The 24952-nt window shown below is 41.6% G+C and overlaps 2 protein-coding genes across 5 annotated transcripts in view; both read right to left on the bottom strand.

The window, feature by feature from the left end:
• Positions 1-16002, bottom strand: part of cpne1 (copine I) — a 28572-nt gene extending 12570 nt beyond the window's left edge. Inside the window, exons 1-3 of one of the 4 annotated variants that reach the window (XM_056390947.1) lie at positions 15628-16002; positions 11736-11801; positions 6394-10383 (exon numbers count right to left, since the gene is read on the bottom strand). In XM_056390947.1, coding sequence (XP_056246922.1) covers positions 7656-10355 — 2700 coding nt within the window. In that variant the 5' untranslated portion in view covers positions 10356-10383; positions 11736-11801; positions 15628-16002 and the 3' untranslated portion in view covers positions 6394-7655. Of the gene's footprint in view, positions 1-321; positions 570-6393; positions 10384-11735; positions 11802-15627 lie in introns of those variants that run through there. The other 3 variants (XM_056390937.1, XM_056390955.1, XM_056390964.1) reach the window with 3 other exon arrangements.
• A 1215-nt stretch (positions 16003-17217) lies between these two features.
• On the bottom strand, positions 17218-24715 carry nfs1 (NFS1 cysteine desulfurase). Its single transcript, XM_056391568.1, has 13 exons — positions 24367-24715; positions 23690-23766; positions 22960-23076; positions 22622-22705; positions 21822-21974; positions 21589-21682; positions 21265-21399; positions 20956-21113; positions 20725-20830; positions 20352-20433; positions 19918-20001; positions 19395-19484; positions 17218-18771 (listed from the first exon to the last, which is right to left on the bottom strand). Exons 1-13 carry the CDS (start codon positions 24470-24472, stop codon positions 18708-18710), a joined length of 1350 nt encoding a protein of 449 aa, XP_056247543.1. The 5' UTR covers positions 24473-24715; the 3' UTR covers positions 17218-18707.
• Between the last annotated feature and the right edge of the window lie 237 nt (positions 24716-24952).

Here is a 24952-nt window from a genome sequence, read left to right as displayed (position 1 = left end):
TGGCAAAAGCTCTGCTGGGATCCTGAAGTACACCTAACAGTTTACTGATCAAATCATATACGATGCTTTCAGATGACAGATGAAGAGCTGCTGAACCTGTAACGGTTTTTCTTCTCAAACTGAATGTGCTGAGTGAGCAGCACCTGAGGGGATGACCACCGTGAGATTGAATGAAGATTAACTAAAGCTGTAAAACAAGTCAGCCAGTTCAACCAGCACAGTTTGCCAAACACACACCAGTGCTCTCTCTCTCTCTCTCTTTCTCTCACACACACAAACACACAGATGGAGCACTGTGTCAATATAAACTTTGTAAATCACCTTTTCAGGGTCGTTGTATTTTATCCGCTTCAGACCACAGGAACAAACAGCAAGGCGGATGACAACTGCTCACAGAGTCCGACACAGGAAGCGAAACCTTTTCAGTCCGAGCCAACTGACCTGAGAGTACACTAACCTTCACCTGACCACTCTGTTAGACTTAATACAAGGATTCACCAAAGCTGAAAATTGTTACTTAACTGTCACTGAGGCAGAAAACCGCCGTTTATCACCGTCCAGCAGCTTTAGCTAACAGGGAGCGGCTGACAAACAGAGTGCACTCTGATTGGACAGGCAGTCCTATAACCGCGTCTTGATTGGACCAGACGACTATCAGTCACGCCCTCTGGGTTCGAAGACTGGCTGACGTTTTTTCTAGTTTTTCAAATCTAGCAGCAATTACGGTACAACTTCCGACTAGACTCCTTCAGAATAAAAGCAGCAACACCAAATGAACACAAGCATAAATAAAGCATCGTTCCTTACAGCAGGATTGATATAATAAATCAGCTTGAGGGAGGTACTTAGGATAAATGGCAGTTTATGAAATATATATATATAAAATAAAACACACAGTCAATGATCCTTAATACACAAAATATGAGAAAATTGCATTTATTTAGGCATGGAAGATGTGTTTTTGTTATGTATGCATCACAAACTCCTTCTAGCCAGCACTTTGCATCACACTAAAGGCCAGTATTTAAAAAAAATCTATCAGGAGGTGGGGTGGGTGCAACAACAGTGGCAAAAAGAGAGGCCACTGGAGTCTACCAACCTTAAACATCAGTGCATCTGCAACTTATTTCATTAGCCTCTGAATTAGGAACGCTGCCTACAAGGCAAAGCAATCAACTGGGGCCATAAAGCCAAGGACAGCACAAAAACAAGAATAGAAAAAAAAAAAACAGAGAAAAGGCCAACAGGAAGTAGGATCAAAGTGGCAGATTTTTTTAATGACACTAGTTAATCCATGGTCCTTCAAGTCTTTCCAGTCATGGAAAGACTGATGAGATCAGATGTAATGACAGATGAGAGGAATGACATGATTTACAGTCCAAAATTAGATATTTTCAATCTTGTCGCTAAGCAAACACACCATGATACATATGTATTGAACTACAGGTATTCTGACAAATGATTCGTATCCACATCAGCTTTACAAGGTACAGTAGGTTAATGATATAGTATAGATGTCCATAATATAGACCAGCAGCATTTTTGTACATTTGATTTGTCCATTAACAAAACAAAATTAACTGTACTGTGTTCAATTTAGACACTGCGCTGGCCGGCTGATTTCCAGCCTATGTACAGCTTTTATATGTGTAAAATGGAACTTTGTATATTCCTTATTTTTATGTATTTGTAAGACCCTTTGCTTCTGGCCCAATGTCAGCTGAGATTGACTCCTTCATTAAGATTTCTTTCAGAGAAACCTACTGTTCTCAGTGTCTAGAATGAACCTTCACCTTCTTAGAGCAGAGGAAAAACAGAATAAACCGAACACAGAACAAGCCATCTTCCTCACAGAGAACAACACAGTTTAATTTTATTCATCCTTTGCAACAAAACCACAGTGGAATCAAAAAAAGCTGCGGAGCATCACATCAGGAATGAGAAACAGAAAAGGAAAGACCAAAACACAGAAGAATGGAAGAAAGTACAATTATGAGAATGAAAAAAGGAGCATAACGTAATGATGTACTGTAATGTTGCACCCTGAAAATCACTAACACACACACAGAAACACTGAGCTCCTGTCTTGGTTGTCTTTGGCATCATCATCATCATCATCATTTCATCCTCATCGTCTTAAGATCCACCTCCCAGAAAAAAAAACTGCTCTCATGCTCTTAAGTTCTTCTGAACTTTCCTTTCTCCATCTGTACCAACTCACTTTGTTCGGCTAAACTAAACTTAACCCCATAGAATTTCATTTAAAATTATAGTGAAGAAACTTAACTTTCCAAACAGTCCAAATCTGTGAGTCTGACCTTTTGGGGAAATGTGTGTAAAATGATACAATGGATCTGAATAACATCATAAAGTTTCATTGAAGGACTGAAAAAAACACACAGGATATGAAAATGTCTAACTAATTTTAACAACCTTAACCTACTTAAGTGAAAAATGTGTGTTATTCAATTCTTCATACTTATTTTATTCAATATTCATCATGTAACCATCCATCTGCCTGATAAATGAAGAGAAGGAAAAGTTTGACAGAAAGGAAATACTCTAGTAAACTACAGTACAAGTGCATCATAATTGTATTTCAGTACAGATAAGTAGCGCAATGACAATCATTTATTATATCTATGATCCATCAGCTACTACAACATCTGCACAAGTCAGCAGAGAGTAGTAATTCATCATAATTTGGTCTCTCAGCCTGTAATGTGGAGAACAATCTCCTCCTGTGCTTGTGAGAGTGTGTGGACAGCCCGTAGTGCTCAAATCAGGTCCCACATGAAAAAAGATAAACAACACTATATCAAATTAATTATCAAATAATCTGATTGATCAACAGTTTAGTTGGAAAGGCACAAACTACAGGTGAATACTGAGCTACTGCACAGGCCGGGACCTGCACTGAAGCTATGGTGAGAAAAAATTAAAAAATCAGACCACAGTTTTATAAAAGTATTTAGCCTAAAATATGCTTGGAATTAAATAGTCAAACAAATATTGGCCATTATCTGCCCTTTGAACGCTACCATCTACCGACTACAATGTACTTTCTATAGTCTATCTATCTACATGTTACCATCTACCAATTAAATGCTATGATCTACAGGCCTCTATCCACCATTTACATGCCACCATTTGTCATCTAGTGACCACCACCTCGACATAAACGCTACAGGCCATCCTCTACTATCTAAACGCGACAATCTCCATGTCACCATCTAATATTTCCATTTGCCATTTACAGGCCACCATCCGCTCTCTACAGGCTACCACTTACTGACTACTATGCAGGGGTGGACAGTAATGAAGTATTATTTTCTTTGGAAATGTATTACTTTCTCTCCAATATATTGTACTTTTGAATCCACTACATTCCTATGACATTCTTGCTGTAACTATGCTGTGTTCGTCACAGGAGACAAACCAATTACAGGCACCTCTCTCTTCGTCAGTCATGTTGTGCTGCTGCATTTTTGAACAGCTGAGGTCTAATGATGGCTTCGTTAGATAAAGATGAGGCAGAAGACTCTTCACCAGAGCATCAAACGGCCTTATCTTAAATCCATGTTTGAAATTTTAGAAAAAAGGAAAGATTCCTCTTGTTTTAAACGTTTGCTGTGTTTGCCAAACTTCATCACTGTTCAAGTTACTAATGCTTGCCTTCAGTATAAGTCCTGGGTCTGCACCCATCTACTTGAATTCAGTCATACAGGCTTATGCTCCTTCTCAGCTACTGCGTTCCTCCAAGGAATTGTCGTCTGGCACTGCCATCCCTGCACACAAAGCAACGAAGTCCAGACTGTTCTCATCGGTGGTTCCCTGATGGTGGAACAAGCCATCGAATGCTATAAGAGCAGGGGCGTCCCTCTCTGTCTTCAAGAATCTCTTCACCATCTCATCTCTTCCAAGCACTCCTCCTGCACTTATTAAATAGATGTAGTACTTAATACTTTTGCCAAGGTCTCCTACTGCACTGAAGCTTTAGTGATGTCCCTCCCTTGTAGGTCGTTTTGGATAAAAGCGTCTGCCACGAGTAAATGTAATGTATGGCGAAAACAACAATGGCTGTACTTTTGTTGATTCAATTGTATTTTTATGGCCATTTCTACAGGATTTGTTGCTTATTCTATAAACTTTCCATCATACGGGTTCTACAAGTAAATCAGGGCATTCAGGTTTTTTCTGATTCATTAAGTTCTGTAAATCCACTGTGGAACAATACAACAATGCATTTACATAAGAATATGACTTTTGAACTCTTAAGTATTTTTAAAAAGTACTCCAGTACTTAACTTTGACCGAACTACCTCTGCTACTATGTACTACCCACAAGCTACTATTTACCAATCAAATGCTACCATCTACAGACCAGAATCCACTAGTTAACATGCAAAATAACTGAGCATCATCTACTGACTCAAGATTTCTTCCATTCAAGGTGAATCTAAGATTGTGGATGATGATGGTCTACAGGCTAGTGAACATTTAAAGTCCATTGTTTTTATGCTACCCATCATTTTTCTAATGTTTGAAATGGAATATCTCTGTGTCTGTCACTCACCTGTAAGTCCTGCTTCCTGTCTGTCTATTGATCAGTAGGAGAGGGGACCTCAGCAGGTGAATGACTGACAGCTCAGTGTGAGTCATTCAGCAATAATTCTACCTCTGTCCCACACACTCGCTTCACACTCCCGTCCTTTGCAGAGGCCAAAATCTGTCATCAGGATTTTTCTTTTATTCTACTACATTTTTTTCTGCCTTTTTTCCCCAAACACAAGGTCCACAACACACACACACAGTCAACTATACCAATAATCAGACAGTGTTTCATTTCACTTTATTGAGACCTCGCCCACACAAACACACACTTCAACATTGCATGCACAACCAGTGCTTTGGTATCAGTGTACCAGTTTGGAGGTTAACCATTTCCTAAAAGCAGCAGATGTTTCCTCTTCAGACAAAACTACCTCTATGGATGTTTCTGCTATATGGTTCAGTACTAAAATATTAATATAAAAGACTTCATGTGTGCACTAAAGAGAGAGGCCTTATTTTAAATCTGCACATCACATACGCTGAGCAACTGAGGTCACTAATAAGATTAGGACCATTAATCAATGAAATCAAAACTTTAATTGTTTATGATACCCTTATAATTATCTGTGATTAAATTATGTTGTGAAGTTACATTCTGTAACGCACTTTTTCCTTTCTCCTCTGTCATCTTTGCTTCGTTCTTTTTGTTCTGAGATGAAGAAACAGGAAAGACTCCACAACGAACCCACTTCAATTGAATAAGAGGGACAGAAACCTGTTATTCTTATAAGATGACATTTGTTTCATCACAACAACCAATGAACTATGTTTACATATACCCGATCATTAAATCCTTACCTCGGGATAAGTGACCTAAAAACCTTAATATGAGCATAATTTCTCTATGTGAGCACTGTCTTTAAAAAATTCGATGATTACTTTGCTCACCATTGAGCCCTCTAAAAGTTTCAGTGAACTACTCTTACATTCACCTGCAGTAGGCTACTTTTGCTTTACCTCACCATACATTACAGGAAGCCCAAGCTTCGACAGTAGCAATAGCCACTTGCTGTGACCACAAGACGAGCTGGTGCAAAAGTATTGCAAGAGAATATTAGTAAGAAGTTTTGCAAGGGAAAGCAAAGGTAGATGAGAAACAAGTTTCTACCATTGACTCAAAGGATATAAAGAACTTATTAGCAACCCCAGCTCTCAGCTGTAGCATGAGCACCAGAAATACTGATGAGCTCCTGCATTTGTTCAGTTTTTCTGACACACAAAACACTAAATCATGCCAAATTAATCCAATGAGAATGTGCTAACTGCCCTGCTAGTATAACTGTTAACCTGTGCAGTAGCCTAGCTGTTAGCTTCAATAAGGAGGTGGTTACCAATGCTGGGAGACAGTACAGGTGAAAACCACTCCATATGGTGAGCAATATACCAGGACCAAACACAACACAAATCTAATGTTTAATGTCATTGTGGAAATGTATGAAAGCTTATGTCCAGATTTATGATCCTACAGACCAGACAGCCACTGTTTTAGTCAAATTATAAAGAAAGGGATGGTATTTTCTTGATTAAATATGTGGCTAAGTCCAAGATATCAAAGCAATGATTACTTGAGGAACAAAGTTTAATTTTATGTACTTCATTGCATTGAAAATGTCTACATGAAGGTCATCTGTATCCCAAACAAAACCATCCCACTCTTTAGGTTTAGCAAAATAAATGAAAACAAGTGGCCCAGTAAGTAAAAATTGAAAGCATGAATCAAGTAAGTTTCCATCATTAGACAGTGAAGAGCAAACAATCAGAGAGAGCTGATCGCAGGTGAGCAGTTGTGCATCAGGAATGTCCTTTTATTAGCCAAAGCAAAGGAGACTCCACATCATGTATGGTTATACGATCATACAAGTTTGTTCACACTGACAATAGAAAGAAAAATTAATTTTAAGGTTGTTGTCAAACATTATCAAACATACATAGAACAAAAAGCTACCCAACTAAAAATGCTAGACTTAATCTCAGCACTCTACAGTCCAAACACCTACTGAGCATGTGCTGTGGAAAGGAGGTGGGGGTGGGGTTGATAGGATTCAGGAGCCCCAAGTCATTATTTACAAAATAAAACACGCATCAGCAATCTGTCCATCCCACATCCACAGAGCACTGTTGTGACAAGAAATGCATCATCATGTTACCATAGCAGAGTGTCAGCCTTTTACAACGGAGCTTGATGTCAGTATAATTTTTACCGTAGCAACGGGGCACGAGAACATTTCACCATAGCAACAGAGCATAAACATTTGATCATAGCAACATAGCTTTATACCATAATTTTACCATAGCAACAGAGAATGTGAAGACATTACCATAGCAACAGAGCACCAACATTGGTGGTAGAAAAGCTTTTCATCTACAGCATGTTTTACCATAGCAACAGACTTTACCATAGCAACAGAGCATGTAAAGATTTTACCGTGGCAACAGGACATGTAAAGATTTTACCATAGCAACAGAGCATAAACATTTTATCATGGCAACATACTTTGGCTTTTCATCATAATTTTACCGTAGCAACAGAGCATGTAAAGATTTTACCATAGCAAAGGAGCAGTCATTTTAAACCACAGCAACACAGCACATTTAAGCGCACACAGCAACAATTCCATATCATAATCATCATGTTACCATAGCAACAAAACAGGTGAGTATGTTCAGTGTGTCAACTCTGGACATGATTTCACAAAAAGCTGCACTGTCATGGAAAAGGGGTAAGAAAAGACCAAAATCCTATCACCACCATCATCATCATCATCATCATCATCAGGTTGTGCTACTAGAGTCAATGAAGGAGCTGTAAGAAAGAACAAAGTCTGGATCAGAGTCATACTGGACAGACTGCAGGGGGGCGGGGCTTACCTGCCATTGTCTACACACAGAACAGGGCAAGGTCTAAATTGGGAAACACTTGAAAGTTAAGTTTTGAGTCCAGAATCGTTCGAATATGGTTTTTGTGTTGGCTTTCACCTGGAGTGTTGGTCCAGGTCGGTGTAACGTGTTTTGTCTACAGTCAGTCTGTTTTCGGTGAGGCTTTAGCCCAGGCTTATCTTGACCTTGCGGGCTCCAATAGGTCGGTCATTGAGGTCCATGACAGCAGCAGCAGCCTCCTCGTGGTTCTGAAAGGCCACCATGGCCTCACCAGTTGGAAGGCCTTTCTCACTGAACTGCAAGCAAACTGAGCCTTGCAGGACCTGGTAGCCATAGAAGAAGTCCATGATCTCGTCCACAGTTACAGTGAATGGCATGTTCTGAAGTTTTACAATTGTTGGGCCAGCGGCACTACGTTGACTATTGGGATTGTTGGATCCTCCAGGGGCTGGCTGGTTACGGAGACCATCAGCTCCTGGAGTGAACCCCTGCTGCCCACCAGTAGCCCCGCCCCCTGAACGTCCTTGATTGTTGTTAGCTCCTCCCCCTCTGTTCTGTCCTCCTCCACCTCCTTTTCTGTTGGTATTGTCAAAGGGCACCAAGCCTCTCAGCCCATCCTGACTGAACGCTGCTCCCCCAGCTCCAGGTCGAAAGCCTGGGGGCTCTAGGATTGGAGCTCCAGGAAGACCTGCAACTAGTGGAGGAGCCACACCCAAATTCACATCCCCTAGCCCTGCTGCCAGAGGAGGTAGAGGAGGAGGGCCTGCTAGCCCATTTCCTGGGGCAGAGAATGGAGTCACAAAGGGGGCACTGTTGAGGTTCCCCATAGTGTTTCTGAGAAAGTTAAACTCCTCCCCACTAATCCCAGCAAATGGGTTGATCTGGGGCTGCTGGGGACTGGGCTGGGTTTGCTGGTGCTGATTCTGATTTTGGTTCTGCTGGTTCTGGTTGCGTTGCCCCCTCTTGTTCTGGGGAGGAGGATTCCTTTCAATTTCCTTCATCTGCTCAAATGTCACGAGGTGGACAAAGGCATCACGACCATTGAGTTTTTGACGGTGCAGTCTTTCAGCTTTGCGGGCGTCTTCCTCAGTCCGCAGCTGGAAGATAGCCTGCCCTAAACCGTTACCATGGCTATCTGTCAGAACCTTCAGGGTGTCCTCATACAGCCCCACCCCCTCCAGGAAGGCACGTACATCCTTCTTGGAGACGTTGTATGGGATGTTGGTGATGTGGGCGCAATTCCTGGGAGCTTTCAAGCCATCCTGATTTTTGCCATCACCCTGCGCTGCTTCTCGTTTGCGGATGGTATCAATCTTTTCAAGCATTCCTTTCCGGCTGATTGGGTGGACCTGGATGAAGCGGGTACCCATGTACTGCATGTGAGCGCCCAGGGCAGTCTTGTAGTCCTGTTCTGTTTTGAACTCAAGGAAGCCCTCTCCCGTGGCTCGCCCGTTGGGCCCATACGCAATGTAGATGCTGTCCTCCACAATGGCCAAATTCTTAAAGAAGTCCTTAATCTGTTTCTTGTCAGCTTCGTAGGGAAGGCCCTTCAGGTAGACACAGAACTCCTGCCGGTGGGGAGATCGTGACCTTCCTCGCTGATCCCTGCCTCCTGACCCAACATTACCACGGCGGTGCAGCTGGTCCTGTGATTCGTTGCTGTTATTTGATTTGCCGCTGTTGTGAGGACCATGGCCTGTTGTGTTGTCATTGAGGCTGGCCCATTGCCGTTCAGAGGCAGGGGTGATCTCAATGAACCTTTGGCCCATCATACCACCTCCACGCTTCACAGCTTCGAAGCTGTCTTGGGCTGAGAAGAACTTGACCATAGCCCTGCCAGTTGGCCGACCCTGCCCATCCCTCAGCAGGCGAACTCCATCGACCCCCAGACCCCGAAAAAATTCCCTAACCTCCACCTCTGAGCAGGAGAATGGGAGGTTCTGTAAGAGGACAAACAACTCATCAGGATTGACTCCTCCCGCTCCGGTGGCTGCAGCAGCGGCAACCTTCATATGGGCCTGAAGGCCAAGAGAGGCCAAAGGGGAGAGAGGATTAAATAGCATGGGGTTGGGTGTTCCAAGAGGGAGGCCAGAGCCCAGTCCTGCAGGGGGAGGTAGGGAGGGATTGAAGGGGGGCAGGGAAGACATGTGAGGGAGGTGGGACATAGGAGGCACTGGAGGTCCTTGGGACAGGGGGGAAACAGTGGGGACAGGAGGGAGGGAGGAGACTGGAGGGGGAACTGGAATTGTGGGCAGCGTGGGCATGGGGGGCATGGAAGGCATGCTGGGAAGTGGAGGGATGGGTGGGGGGCCTGCATTGAGCGATGCCAGAGCTGTGGTGATTGTGGGTGTGGAGCTGTAGCTGTTGGGGAAGCAGGGCACCACGCTGGCCAAGCTGGCTGCTGCCTTGTTGCTCTGTTGCTCCTGAGATGAGCTTGCTGCCGTCACTGAGGCTGAGGTGTTACCGAAACCCTGGTTTCCATGGCTACCACTTCTTCCACCTGCCCCTGGTTGCACTGTGGGTATTGGGGCAGCGCCTCCTTGTCGGTTTCCTGCTGTAGGGGCAGCTGTCTCAACACCACCTGCGCCAGCCTCAAACCTGCGACGGCTGAGTTCAATCATGTTCTGCATTTCTGTCTTACTGCTAAGCAACAGTGACACTTTGGAGCCCTTAATGGACCCGCCAGTACGCATCATCCCCAGCCGAGCATCCTCGTCAGTGGCAAAGACGATGAAGGCCTCGCCATGCTCACCCCCCACGATGTGCACTCCCCCGTCAGGGATGGTGAGGCCAGAGAAGAAGTGTCTGATGTCCATGGTGCCGGCCACAATGGGCAGGCCCTGCAGCCTGATGACTACCGCCATACTGACTGCTAAACAACAGCCCTACAACCTGGGGAGAAAGCAACACTACTGTCAGATGAAGAGCAGACAGAGGGGAACCAGTGGTTTCCAGATGTTTTCTTAGAACTCAGATGTAACTCTTGCCAATAAAAGCTTAGCCAGCACTACTTAGATTTAAGTTTCTTCAGAATGTCCAAAGAAAATTTTTAAATTGCACCTATTTAGGATCCGAACATTTGGAAACCAGTGGGGTTTGGAAGGACTTTGGGGGTCAAATTTTTGCAAAATTTGCAGAAAACTAGCAAAGAAACCCTAAACTGAAACAGTCTCCAACCATCTGCAGCTTTTAATAAGTATAATAAACTGAAAATTATGAGCTCATGCTGCACATCAGACTCTTTGTTAGACCCCAACAGAAGCAACCTTAAGCATTAACATAGCTTCAGTGTTCATACATTTTTCAAGTGTTAAAAGAGAATAGAAAAGAAATACATGATATAGAATAAAGGAATTAAGGAAAGAGATTGATGTCAACAGGCAAATATTTATATAATGAGCTAAATTTCTTAGAGAGGATACAAACAAGAAAGACCTTACAGAAGAGACAGTCTCCAGAGGAACAAACACTTCAGATCTCCAAATTGACAGAGCTCATGCTGCACTGACACATGGTACATTTTCTCCTCAGCTGTCTCTGGTGTTATTCATTGCAAATTATGAGCAATTTAAACAGGGTAACGTGTTTCACAGTGCAAAACAGACTAAAACATTTGTCATTTTTAATATAATTTATTTATTTATGAGTCAGTTTGCTAAGTATACCCATTTCCTTTTTCTGAAGCAAGCATGCGCCATGGCCAAGTCCTATTTTCTAACTCCTCCCAGAGAATTCTGATTGGTTTATAAAGTGACGACTCTCAGTTTCTATTTTACCCAACAAGTGTTTTTAGGTTTCTGCAGACCTTTGCCATATCTTGTGGGATTAAAAGTGCTCAGACTAATGCCAGGCTTACACGGAAACTTTTTCATGCAACTTATTTTGTTGGAAATTAAAGTCCACAGTACGCTTCAAACTAAGTGCTTGTCGGATATCCATCATGTGAAACCCCCATTCCCAGAGGTGGAATAAACAGTTTTTTAGAACTTAAAATAGACGAGGAAATGTTGGATTTAAACATCACATACAATCCAATTAGTTTAAAGATTACTGAGGCTTTCAATCTCAACAGAATTGCGATGTGTATCAGCCCATGTATATGATTGAGAAATTGTGAGCATTTTAGTTTTTTTTAAGTAACCATTACTGTTTCTACCATGCAGTACAAAGTAATTACTTGGCTCAGTGTGAAATATTTCGTGCAACAGTAAACCTTCATGAATCTCATGCAACTTGCAACTCACCAATGCTACTAAGCTGTATGAATAGTTTCACTGTATACCAGACAGATGATTTCTGGACACTGAAACCTGGTGAAAAAGTCAAGAAAACAAACATTCCTGTTCAAGACACCTTGATGGAATTTAAGCGTTTGCAGAATAGACTGACAGTGACTTTTGGATTAATTCCCAGTGCCCGACATCTGTTGGTGTATTCAGCAGTTGGCAGGTTGTGCTTAATCAGTTTGTGCTTAATCACTGGCTTTCATTAAGACTCAACAAAGTGCTGAACATTAACAAAGCATTGGGCGAAGTATGATTTCGATCCTACTACTGACAGGTTGTCTTTAAGCTCAACACAACACAGAAAATAAACTGCAAAATTCAAGAATGTCAAAAACCAAGACCAACCACAAAAGACCAGCAGCAGGGAAACAAATCTCAGATTCAGACTGTTGCAGCTTTTCTACCTGACAACAGAGAGACACACCTGGCAAAAACCAAAACCCATCACAACTGAAGCTGGCAGTGTACAACAAATCAAACTAGACCCAAACTTTCCTCAGAACAAGAAAAGCAGCAAACTGAAGATTGGACATGCTGAGCTACAGATGTTCCACTGATCTCAACAACCAGTCAGCAACACCCTGCAAACAATTAGCCAACAACCCAGCACCTGTCCAGCAATCAGGCAACCAGCAACAACAACAAAGTGAATCCTCAAGCAGCACATCAGCCGGCAGCTTTTCAGAAACTGGCTGTAGAACACCACCACACGAGCCACATGTCAAAAAGCAAAACGGCAATACATTGTCAACAAACATTAGCATCATGTCAACAGGGGCAACAGCAGTAACTTGTCAACAAGAGCAAGAGGAGCAACATCATCCAACATTTTATCAAAAGCAATGTCAGGTAAACGTAAACCAGAGCAACATTAGCATCATGTCAACGAGAGCAACATTAGCATTATATGAACCAGAGCAACATTAGCATTATGTAAACCAGAGCAACATCAGCAACTGATTGCCAGCACAGCAACAAAGACAGCAGCTGATCAGAAGAGAAAGCAAACAGAAGAGAGGTGCAGAGCAACAGGCCGGCTAACACTGATAAAAACACGTCCAACTGAGCAATCCTCTGTTTCACAACCATCTCTGGATCCTCAGACATCATCCTCAGGTTTCTGTGCTCTAACTACCCATGATCCTGGACTGTCACACAATACATCATGATTGTGGATGAATTTCTCACTAAACTTAGATTTTAGCCACTCTATGGCTCATAAAATTAGTTACTGAAAAATGTAGTTCACCACACCTTTCAACATGATGCCTGACAACATCAAAATTATCACCATCAATGAATGCAGTGCTCAATCTCAGCACAGACAAATCACACCAACACTGTCAAATGATTAGCAGTTCACTCCATATTTCAAGATTTATTTTTTCAACCTGGTAATCCACTCCTCTCTTCTGAGTGTCAGCCTGCTAAAGGTCTGTGTGAAGCATCAACAGCAGCAACAGGATAAAACACAGCAGGAGAGGAAACGACAACAGTAACAGTAACTAATAAAGTCAGAGAGACAACCAGAGTATCCAAAGTGAGGTAAAAAGGTTTGAGTGAAGCTGCAGTTCACACTCACATAAACAGAGACTCACAATGAAGCTGAAAGGAGACTGAAAGGAACCTCCATCAAAAACAGTCAGAAAAATGAAGAAATCTAAGGCAGCAAATCCAGGAATAAAGAAGCAAAAGACAGCCTTGATTTCTCAGTTAGAAGGTGGAATAAGTAACCGTCCACATCCTGTTGTCAACCTCAAAACACAGCAAACAGTGTAATTGAGCAAGATGGGTGGAACACCATCCACGGACTAAACAACCTAAACAAAGACAGAATTGATTTCAGAACAAGGATGAGCCAACCTGGAGCTCAAATATCAATAGACAGGATAATGATACAGAATCTGCAGCAGGTCTGGAGCACACAGCCTTTTTCCTACACCTTATTAAACTCTTCACCTACAGCTGTGTGCTCCAGACACTTTCTGTCCATCTATTTCAAAAGTGTCCAATAAAATCTCTGATTCTGCTGGTCCAGAGATCCACTGACCTGCACATCCTCCACTGTTACCCAGAAAGAACAAAAACAGAAACAGCAGAACAGAAAAACTGTACTACAGAATCAAATTCACCATACTAGGAAATCATTCACTGACTCAACTATAGCCCCTTTCAGACATGCACTTTGTTACTTAAATGTACAATTTTATGTCAGTCTCTTGTGTGAATAAACTCCAGTTACTTTTATGAAATAGTTACATCAACAATCTGAGGTCGGACCTGTAACATCTATCTAACAATACATTTGTTAGATAGATGCAGCAGGACAACGAGACCAAACCTACAGACAAAGTCATACAGAAATATCGTTAGAGACAAGAAGAAAAATGAATCCTGCAACAGATGGTCGAGCTCCACAGAGCCCTGATCTCTACATCATGGAGTTAGTCTGGGATTGCATGATGAGACACAAGACACTGAGAAACTAAATCCACAGAAGTACTGTGGCAAGTTCTCCAAGATCCTGGAGCAACCTGTTGTTTTAAAAGCAAAGGGTGGTCACACCAAACATTTATTTGATTTCAGGTTTCTCTGTTTAATGCACTTTGTATGACGTTTGTTAATACATATATAAATATTTATGGCATTGTCTTCAAAGGGTGCTCACTTTTAGTGCCTAAAACCTTTGCACAGAACTGCATGCGGTTCTTCAGTGAGCCAACATCAACTTCAAAGAGATAAACAGACATTCAAACTGCAAAATACATTTTAAAATCCATCACTTATCGATCTGCTCCCTCGGGGCTATCTGTATTGGTTCTATTGTGATTTAATAGAACCATTAAGTTATTACCATTAATATTAACTATTTGCATAACAAAGCCCTGTTTGAGGTTGCAAAGGGCCACTTTTACAGAGCTTGTTCCAGAAACCAGGAGATCCACAAACATTCAACACATAAAAGAGTAAAGTTGCTACAAAAAAGCTGCTAGTAGTTTCTGCAAGCTTTCTGTTTTGCTTTAAAAACATGTATTTATCAGCTGTGGTTCCATATCACTTCTGCCTGCTCCCGATGATGGTTTTAACGTGAAACAGGAAGCTTGGAACCGCAGCCATCCATCAGTCCTCCTTTGGAGAGACTTTACTCTTATTGAAAGCCGTTATTTTTGCAGATTTCATGTCTGAAAAGGGCTAAAATCCGTTAACCAACAGGGTGTGTAACCACGGCTGAAATAAACCCAAACTGTCTCAATGACAACTGTCACTCATCTACAACACCATCTACCTGCTCATATCAACAAGTGATGTAGTTGTGATGGGTGTGACGTCACAACACAGGGGCGTGACTCGTGGTCACCTAATGGGCAGTGGCTGCAGTAGAGCCGAAACTGAGATGAACACACAACTGATCAGAGACCAGACTTACACACCTCCTACCTCCTCGTCAGTCCCCACAGTGAAGAAACAAGAAAACGAGCTGAACCGCGAAGGAAAAACACATAAAAACATTAACAATGTATCAGCTAGCTAGCTAACAGTGACGAGTGGTTTCGGAGAAGACACCATTTTGTAAAAAAACTGTCTGAACGTTTTAACCAAGCAGTCGTTCTTTTAGACAAATATCAGACAATAAGTCTCGACAGTGAGACCCTAACAGCCATAGCTAACTAGCTGATGTTGCTAGCTTAGCTGCTTGAGGCTAACGTTAGCCACCTAGCTGGTCGTGAGCCTCGCTTTGTGTGTGTCGGAGCAGAGCAGCGAGCAGGATGCGCGCTTTTAACGGCTCCTCTCGCGCTCGGCTCAGGGTGTGAGTGCGTTACTGAGCGGGCTGCCGCTGCTGGATTCTTACCGAGAAATTTGTCAACAAACACAATGAGGTTTAGCTCATGAACGATGGACCTTTTCTTCTGTGCTCGTCTCTCTGAAGGCTGTTTCTGCACGAAATGTCGGCGTAAACACCGCGATAACAGACGTACAGACGCGAGAAGATGCGGACAGCGTTTTCCTGACGTAAGAGCAGTAACGCCCCCTGTCGGCTGAAGTGAGCTTACACTAGAAAGATATGTGGACATCCTAAAAAAAATATGTGGACATTCTGTTCCACAGAACTCTGACCCCAACCCCATCCAACACCGTTGGGATGAACAGGAACTGTGGGTAAGCCTGTATTACAATTATTTAATTCATACAATATGTTCTTATTAACACTTATGTAATCTATGCTGACATTTTGGCCATTAAATAAACAGAAAATAAAAATCAACCAGACAAAAGTGCTTTTGGCTATTTGATAACTTCAAAATGTGTTATTTGCACCACTTACATACAATCTGACCTAAGGTGAGTCCTACATTATTAGCTAAGCATCTGAGCTGCTTTGTGGAGTTGCCCTATGTTTAACTCTAGTTCAAGATGTTTACTAGGCTAATTTCAATTTATATTCGTCTGGTGTGGAGTATATTCCTAATTAAAGTTGTGTTTAATCAAATTACCACAAATGAATCCATATTAAGTTTCATAAAACAAAGTCAGGTTGCACAACTTCGTGGCAGCAGGGTAACATATTCAGTAGACAACAATTAGATGGCATTAGGCGAGTGGTCAGTGAGGGCACACAGCAAATTTTTGCACAGGGGTTAATCCAGCCCTGACTGTGAGCCAAACCTTCCCACCCAACATCAGTGTTGGACCTCACTAATTCTCTTGTGGCTGAATGGGAGAGAATCCCTGCAACCTGATCCTCCACCATTACAGGCCCTGTGCCAAAATCTAGCTTAAGCTTTTTGTTTACTTCATTGTCAGGGTTCTTACACGAGTGGTTGGTAGTCAAAAAGAACCCACACCTCATTTTTGACACAGCGTTATCAACCAGGTGATTTTGAACATGTAAGACCTCATAAAATATTTATACAAGGGTCAAAATAAGTAATAATGGGTATTATAAAATATTAGTACTATAGTAGACTACATATACAATACCAACTTACTGCACTAACATTAGTAGTATACTTGTGTGCTGTATATGTGTGTGCTACATATTATATAATGATCATAAATATAAATAAAATAAAAATACACTTTGCTTCTCAGGTAATCTGCTGCTTTATGTATTTTCTATTTTTTTATGTACATTACTTTTGCTGGTGTTTAGTGGGCGGTAGTAGTAGTCATATTTTTAACTAACCCTGTAACACTTCTGTAACTAATTAATACTGAATTAGGTGCTTTTGGTTACATTATTTCATTTTATGCATCATTATTTCATTGTGGTATTTTTGTTATATTATGTTTTTTTAAATAGTTTATGTTGAATTGTATATTTGTATAAGGGCCCAACTATGGACTGACGTAGCAAACTAGCTCACGTTACACTTTAAATGCAGTGGTATGTAGCATTGGTCAATGAAATATACTTGTCTGTGTAAAAACAAACATTAAATAAAAATGAAACATAATTTTATTGCATAATCATGAAGCAGTACTTTATTGGAAAATAATATTGTGCATATGATGGGAGCATCAGTAAAAGACAGTAAATTCTATAAATATGAATTAGAGGCTCAGCCGACTACATCAAGTAACACAATACAAGAATTTAAATCATCCCAGACATGTATCAAATTACTTCCTCATTTTTTTGTGTACGGACCTCAGGATCACCTTGAGAGTCTCATCAACCTCAGACTCATGTATGTAACAGAAGTGTGACCCCCAGTAAGTATGTGAGGAACTGGACTGGAGCTGTTTCGACTTTGTTTTCTACTTCTTGTAGAGTGTTCCAGACTTAAACACAATAGTGAAACTGCAGCTGCTAACACTGTTTGATTGGATATTAAAAACTGATGTGGGAGGAGAAACAGAAACTACAAGTTCTGATTTGAAGACAGATATAGGACAGTGTATCACCCGTGAGTAGAGCAGGATATATTTGTCTGTGAATCATCAAGTGAAAGCTTCTGATATTTTAGTGAATCATCAAATCTTCAGATAACTCAGTGAACGTACAGTAAGTCTGCTGCTTCCAGTTGCCACCTGTAGCCTCGCCGAAGCAAAACTACCCTTTGTTCCCATTTTCTTTGTCACAGATGGTTGTTGTCCATCTTGGTGGCCTGACACCTTGACAAGAGCCTGTATCATGAAGTGAGATTAGCAGTTTCGGCAGCTGTCTTTGGGTTTAACTTTGGTTTTTCTGGTATCATGAAGCTGGCTCACTTTTAACCGGAGCAAATCACCATGGAAAGATTTTTGATCACCACTTTCTCACACAAAAAAAAACAGTCACTTGCAAACTGCTGATAAATTTTCCAGTCCTACGGCCCTCTCACTTTCAATATCTGGATGTTATTCCTACTACAGTTTCTTATTGTATTATTGTTGTGTTATCATCGCCTCTAGAAATTTCACTTTTTGGTTCCTCAGTAACAGAATGTACATAATGGTATCACTGCTGTGTCATATCATACCCAGAATCCCTCCACTTTCAAATGAATGTGCTCAGAGCTGAATTAGTAAACTCTGAGCTAAAGGAGCCGGATAAAAACCAGCTTCATGATATCATCATTAGGATCACTGAAGCCAGGTAACCCAACGAAAATCACAGGAAGATGAACTGAGTTTGTGATACAGGACCCAGGTCTTATAACCCCTGACAACTTTTCAGTCAGGCAGACCAAAGTACAACAGAGTTATCACAACAAGCAGAGGTTGCCATGTGCTGGTCAACTCTCTGAGCAATATCTCCCGAGAGAGCAACTACAGGAGGATCTACAGAGACACAGAGCTACAGATACAAACAGACTTCAAGTCAGACAGGAAGTTTGTGCGTGTTTGTGTACAGGAAGAAAAAGCTGGTCTGTTCCCAGAATTCACTAGGAACTATCATCGTCGTCGTCATCAGCAGCTAGGAAGCGGGCAAGTAGTAGTAGGGGTCTAGTGCTGCGTCCACTTGATGCTCTTCAGGTCGATGCCATCCTGAACCATCTCCCACAGAGGACTGACAGACAGACAGACAGATCGACAGTTTACTCGATGTTCGCCATAACAATATTACCATTTTTAAACTTTGTTAGACAGAGACAGGCACGTATGTATGAAGTTACTGAGTCAGTTTCAAAGATTCACTCCAATTTATTACAACTTGGGTCTTATTTTTATAGTTTTGTCTATGAGATTCCATTTGGGGACATGGTAACATCACTACAAATAAGTCTGACTTGGTTCGAAACAAATGAAAGTGAGTGAACCTGTGAACTAGTGCTCTAATTTGTCATGATTCAGTGGGCCTACTCTTGGCGATTTCTATACTGTGTTTATGAATAATATTAATGATGATGTCATTCAGTGACTGAGGAGGGCCCACAAACAAGGCTTCACCCCACTTCCGCCAGTAGGACTGTCAGACCCCAGGTTGGTAGTAAGTATAGTACAGGAAAATGTTATGCACACAACTACAGTAAGTACAGTCACTCAAAGCTGGAACAGGAAGTAGGTTTGTTAACTAACTATGATGGATGTTTGCAATGACATCTGAAGTAATAATTTTACCGTTTGCCTTCGTCCTAACTTGGTGAGTGCAATGTTATTATTACTGTTAAAAATTACTCTCAAAAAACTCACCTCATCTCTCTGAGTCTGCGGACCTGATGGATACATTTCTCTGCTGTGTAGTCCACCTCATCTTCTGTGGTGAATCTGCCAATACCAAACCTGACAGACGAACAGGTTTACATTAATCAACATGCGAGTCAACTGACATCAAACCAGAAAACAAATAAAAAACCTCTTCCTGTCTGTGAGTCTCTGCTGTTGGATTCTGGAGTATTATAGGAACAATATCAGGGTTATTATCCCTGATTATACCTGATTATAATTTATATAATTGACACTCCTGACAAATGTTATTTTGATGTTTTTTTCTTTTTACATTTTAAAACAAATTATCTTAAACTTGTTTAGGATCAGGACTACTAGCAGGATCAAAATTTATACTCTGCTCATGAAGAAATGTTATTTCACTGAGATGACAAATAAAGTTGCCAGTAAAGTTGATTTAAAAAATGAGACTGATCAGAATGAATCAAGACTTTAATCTGGATTATTATCATAATTATTATCAGGATTATGATCAGTAAAGATGTACCTGATGGAAGAGTGAGCCAGGTCTTCATCTGCTCCAATTGCTCTGAGGACATATGAGGGCTCCAGAGAAGCAGATGTGCACGCACTGTACACACACACACACACACACACACACACACACACACACACACACACACACACACAAATATTAATTCATCTTCAAAGACCCAATCTGTAGTTTCTGGCCAATCAAAATTGAAGCTACATTTATAAAGTTACATTTAAATTCAGTATATTGGTGTTTCTCACCAAAATTCAATGTGTATCATAAATCTAAAAACATGTTGAATGCATTTCCTTCCTCAAAAAACTATTTGCAATTAAAAGATTGATCGTTTACATCTGTGTCTGCTTGACTCATCAGGAGAACTTGCTTCAAGTGAAGCTTCAGTCATGTTTTTAGATTTTAAATTTTAACAAGAGTGTGTGTCTGACCTGCCAGATGACAGAGCCACATCCTTCAGTGCCATCAACAAACTTTCTCCCTCCACATAGGCAAAGGACAGGTTGACACAGCCTGAGAAAAAACACAGATACAGTCAGATAAGTCCATCAGCCTCATCCATTTCAGTAATAATTTTATATCAATATGAAACAGAGTTCCAACAGAAACCTCTACCATCAAGTTGAAGGACTTTGAATGTTATGTTGGTTGAAATTGAAGTACATGACTGGTGTGTTTTTTACAAGAGTTCTGTGTGTGTTTGTGTGTTTGTGTGTGTTTGTGTGTTTGTGTGTTTGTGTGTTTGTGTGTGTGTGTGTGTGTGTGTGTGTGTGTGTGTGTGTGTGTGTGTGTGTGTGTGTGTACCAGGGTAGCGTTGTTCAGCATCTCCGTTCATTATGACATCAGGAATCGCAGATGTGATCTTCTGAACCAGACGATTTGCCAGCATGGACACTCTGTCGTGATCATACTGCACACAAATGCGCAAAAACACACACATATAATTAATACATATATATATTAATTAATTGCCAGAATGTTTGGGTGTATTTGTATTTGTTGAGTCTTTGGATGTTTGGGTACGTTTGTTTATACCTCCATCTCCTGCTGGGCAATGCTGCAGGCGGCTCCCAGCCCAACAGCCAGCGGGGTGGGGACCGTGCCAGAGCGCAGCCCCCTCTCCTGCCCGCCGCCATTCTGCAGTGGCTCCAAACGCACTCGGGGTCGGCGACGCACATACAAAGCCCCCACACCTGTTCACACACACATACATACAGGAAATTTAACACACCACCAGGTCAACCAGGTCTGACTTACAGAATATCACAACAATCAAAACTAACTCCCCCCGTTAGATATTCTTCAGCTTCTTCGGGTCAGTTAACGAGTAATGCTTGGGCTAACCTTTGGGTCCGTAGATCTTATGACCACTGATGGACATCAGGTCGACCTTCCAGTCGGAGACGTTGATGGGAACCTTTCCAACAGCCTGAGCAGCATCAGTGTGGAGAAAGACTCCTTTAGAACGACAAATCTTACCTGTGGACAGGAAGGGTAAGGCTCAATAAATCAGTAGTTTTGATCAGAAAACTAAATCAAATCAGAGACCTCTGTGGAAAAGTAAAGATCAGAAACCTGGTCACAGTGTTATGATTTATTCTGAATCATTGTAACATCGATGAAACTAAATGAAATGGGGAGTAAATAATGTTGCATCGTCATGGTTACCGATTTCCTTAATAGGCTGCTTGACTCCAATCTCGTTGTTGACGGTCATCACCGACACCAGAGAGGTGTCAGGACGAATGGAGGCCTCCAGCAGCTGAAAACACACACACAAACACAGATTGTTGCATGTTCTTTGTACATGCAGTATGTGTTCACTCTGTGTGTACTGTGTGTATGTTGTGTGTGTGTGTGTGTGTGTGTGTGTGTGTGTGTGTGTGTGTGTGTGTGTGTACCTCTAGGTCCACCAACCCATTCTGCTTAACTGGCAGGTACGTGACGTCGAATCCTTCCGCCTCCAGAATTCGACACGAGTCCAGAACACATTTATGTTCTGTCTGCGAGGTGATCACATGACGTTTCTTGGCCTGGTAGAACCTGGCCACACCCTGCAGGAGAGGGAGGGGCGGGGTCACTACTGATCTCATACAAACTGGGTTCTAACTCAGTGTTGTTCCAACTCACTGTTCTTACAGTGTTCTCCTTCTGCATTCATTGTGTTCTTGTTCTGTTCTTACTGAGTTTTCATGTTTTCTCAATGTGTTCTCAATGCATTTTCTTTCTGTTCTTTACACGTTTTCATTCTGTTCTTGAACTGTTCTAAGGAACATTTTCATGTGTGTTCTCAGTGAGTTATGATCATTTTCTCAGTGTGTTCTTATTCGCTTCTTATGCTGTTCTTACTGTGTTCTCATTGTGTTCTTGTTCTGCTCTTAGAGCATTCTCACATGTTCTCATTCTGTTTTTAATTTGTTCTCATTGTGTTCTTACTTGTTTTCATAGCATTGATGTGTTTTCATTTTCTCTGCATTCACATTCTGTTCTTATTATGTTCTAAATGTGTGATTGTTTTGCTTTTACAGTGCTCTCGGTGAGTTAACACTGCGTTTTCATCTATTCTTAACACTTTCTCCCTCTGTTCTTGACCTGTTCTCACTAAGAACCAAAACAAGAGGAGGAGCTAGTGGTGAGAGGAGGTGGGAGAAAAGGTGAAGAAGAGAAGGGGAAGTGATGAAGAGGAAGTGGAGAGTGAGACCTTGATGGCCATGTTGTTGGACTCAGTGGCTCCACTGGTGAAGATGATCTCTCTGGGATCAGCTCCAATCAGATCAGCCACCTGCTGCTCAGAGAGAGAGAGAGAGAGAGAGAGAGACAACACACAGTCATGTCTCTCTCTAAAATTCAGACTTAATTGAGTGATGGCCATGAAAGAACACACAGCGTTTACACTATAGAAATAATAATTCTTGATTTTTAATAGAAACATTTCAGTGCACTGAAATAAAGGAGACAAAAGAATCTATATGACAAGTTGAGATGTACTGAAGTTTTTTTTTTCAAAACGTTTTCTCTCTGAACACACTGTCTCTCTACCTTCCTGGCGGCCTCCATGGCAGTCTCGCTCTCCCAGCCGTAGGCGTGGGTCCTGGAGTGAGGGTTACCATAGTAATTCACCTGATAGGGCAGCATGGCATCCAGCACACGGGGGTCCTTCATACACAAAAAAACACATATGCATGTTCGACTGTAAGTGCAGGTTTTTTTTTAAGATAAACACAAAGCTTGTGCTACAGAAAATGGACCAGACTCAGTGAATAGCTCCCTAAGCTTAACATGTCCTATGATAACTATTAATTTAGCTATACAGACTAATGAGCAGTGTTAACTAACATGTCTTTGGGGTCATCAGGTGGGAACCCCCTTTCACCAGTGTTTCGTCTAGTTGGTCCCACGACACCTCCAGGAGGCTAGACAGTGATCACTGGCGTCCCAGAGTCACTCCCCTAATGCCAGCCATCACTGCTCCTCACACCACGACTATTTTCTTTATCTTGCCTATGCTACCACAAACAACACCATCATCAACTCTGACAAAACACACTAACAGATTCAGCAGATTCAGCAAACAAAATCCCCTAAACAGTTGGAGAAAGTGGCGGCCATTTTGAATGAGGGAGGTAGAGTCAAGGAGAGATGCCTTTTGAGCTAAACTCTCCCCCGCCGCCCTAAGTGCAGGTGAGTACAAGTGTAAAAAACTCCACTGCTAAGGCCGACATCAGCTGGTAAAGCTTGTAACTGTGACAACATGGTAAGTAACATTTACCATGGGTGTGGTGGCCTGGAAGTCCATATAGAGGGGGCGGAGCTCATCTACCTCCAGTTCATGTTTCTTAATCATCTCTGCAACACAAAACAACAGACAGGCAGACAGTCAGCTGGTTTGAATCAATAGCTACAATTGTATGGTCATTCTTGAGGCTGCAGATTGCTGTGCTGTTGAAATGTATTGCGTTATACTGGCAGATGTTTCTATTATTTTGTCCACCCCATTTACAGAAACGGTTCCTGTATAATGGAATACAGTTCAACAGCACCACAAACTAACTCCTCCAAAATTATCATAAAGTTGAAACCCAAAGAATTACTCAGATATTCAGAAAAAACACGTTTTTAAAATATAAAGAAAATAAAAAAAATAATAAAAACATTTAATTAAGGCAACAAAACAATACAAATATAATAATAATAATTAATGTATTATGAAACTTGATAACTATTCATTTTCCGTCTGTCCTGAGGACTTAATGTTTTTGAAGTAATTTTAGAGTATCATTGTATTTTATAATCTCTTACATGTCATTAACCAATGTTACATCACTCAGTTCATGGGTGCCATGAAGTTATCAATCTCCTTACGAAACTGCGTCACTTTAGGATTAGCTTTGTGCTAGCTGCTCTGAGGCTTTTAAACAGGTCTATTTTGCTCCGGACTACTGTTACCTTTGTGCAGAGAGCTCGCGGCTCTCCCGTCAGAGCCCAGCCGGAGAGGGAACCATGCGACCGGCCTGAGCAAGCGGGAGGAGACGGTCCTGCCAGAGGAAAGCATCTCGACGGCGGTCTGTTTTCACCTGGAAACCCGCTGACGTCCGATAACAACAACACGCGGACCCGCAACAGAAGGACCAGTGTTAACCGGTTTGAACCAGTTACAGCGGCGGATTTCTGTGGAGAAAAATTAGGAAGATAATTCCTAATTTAAGGAAAATTCCGATGTGCGTGAAGTTCGGTTTGGTTTGAGAAGTGCTGCCGCCGGTCAGTTACATCCAGGTCAAAGCAGAGTTGGTCTGTGTCAAGGCAGACACGATAACAACGGCCACTTCCGATTACCACTTTCAAAATAAAGGATTTTTGAAATGACGAGCATATAATTAAAAGTAAAAAATATAGAGTCGAATATAATAGTCTTTATTGTCATTATACAAAGTATAACGAAACTTCAAGTGGCGTCTCTACAATAACAGCCCAATAAAAATACATGCCCAATAATAAAAATACACAAAGAAAAAAACACATCCCCAATTAATAC

This window comes from Seriola aureovittata, chromosome 2 (genome assembly GCF_021018895.1).
Source record: "Seriola aureovittata isolate HTS-2021-v1 ecotype China chromosome 2, ASM2101889v1, whole genome shotgun sequence".
In the NCBI taxonomy this organism is placed as follows: domain Eukaryota; kingdom Metazoa; phylum Chordata; class Actinopteri; order Carangiformes; family Carangidae; genus Seriola; species Seriola aureovittata.
This window is presented reverse-complemented; position numbering and strand designations above follow the sequence as displayed.

What these genes read in the sequence shown, in the direction of transcription:
- nfs1 (XM_056391568.1), bottom strand. Translation starts at nt 24,472, where the DNA reads ATGCTTTCCTCTGGCAGGACCGTCTCCTCCCGCTTGCTCAGGCCGGTC. An exon ending in ATGGGTTGGTGGACCTAGAG is followed by an intron (nt 21,683 to 21,821) that starts GTACACACACAC and finishes GTGTGTTTTCAG; the next exon opens with CTGCTGGAGGCCTCCATTCG. An exon ending in TTGCCCAGCAGGAGATGGAG is followed by an intron (nt 20,831 to 20,955) that starts GTATAAACAAAC and finishes ATTTGTGTGCAG; the next exon opens with TATGATCACGACAGAGTGTC.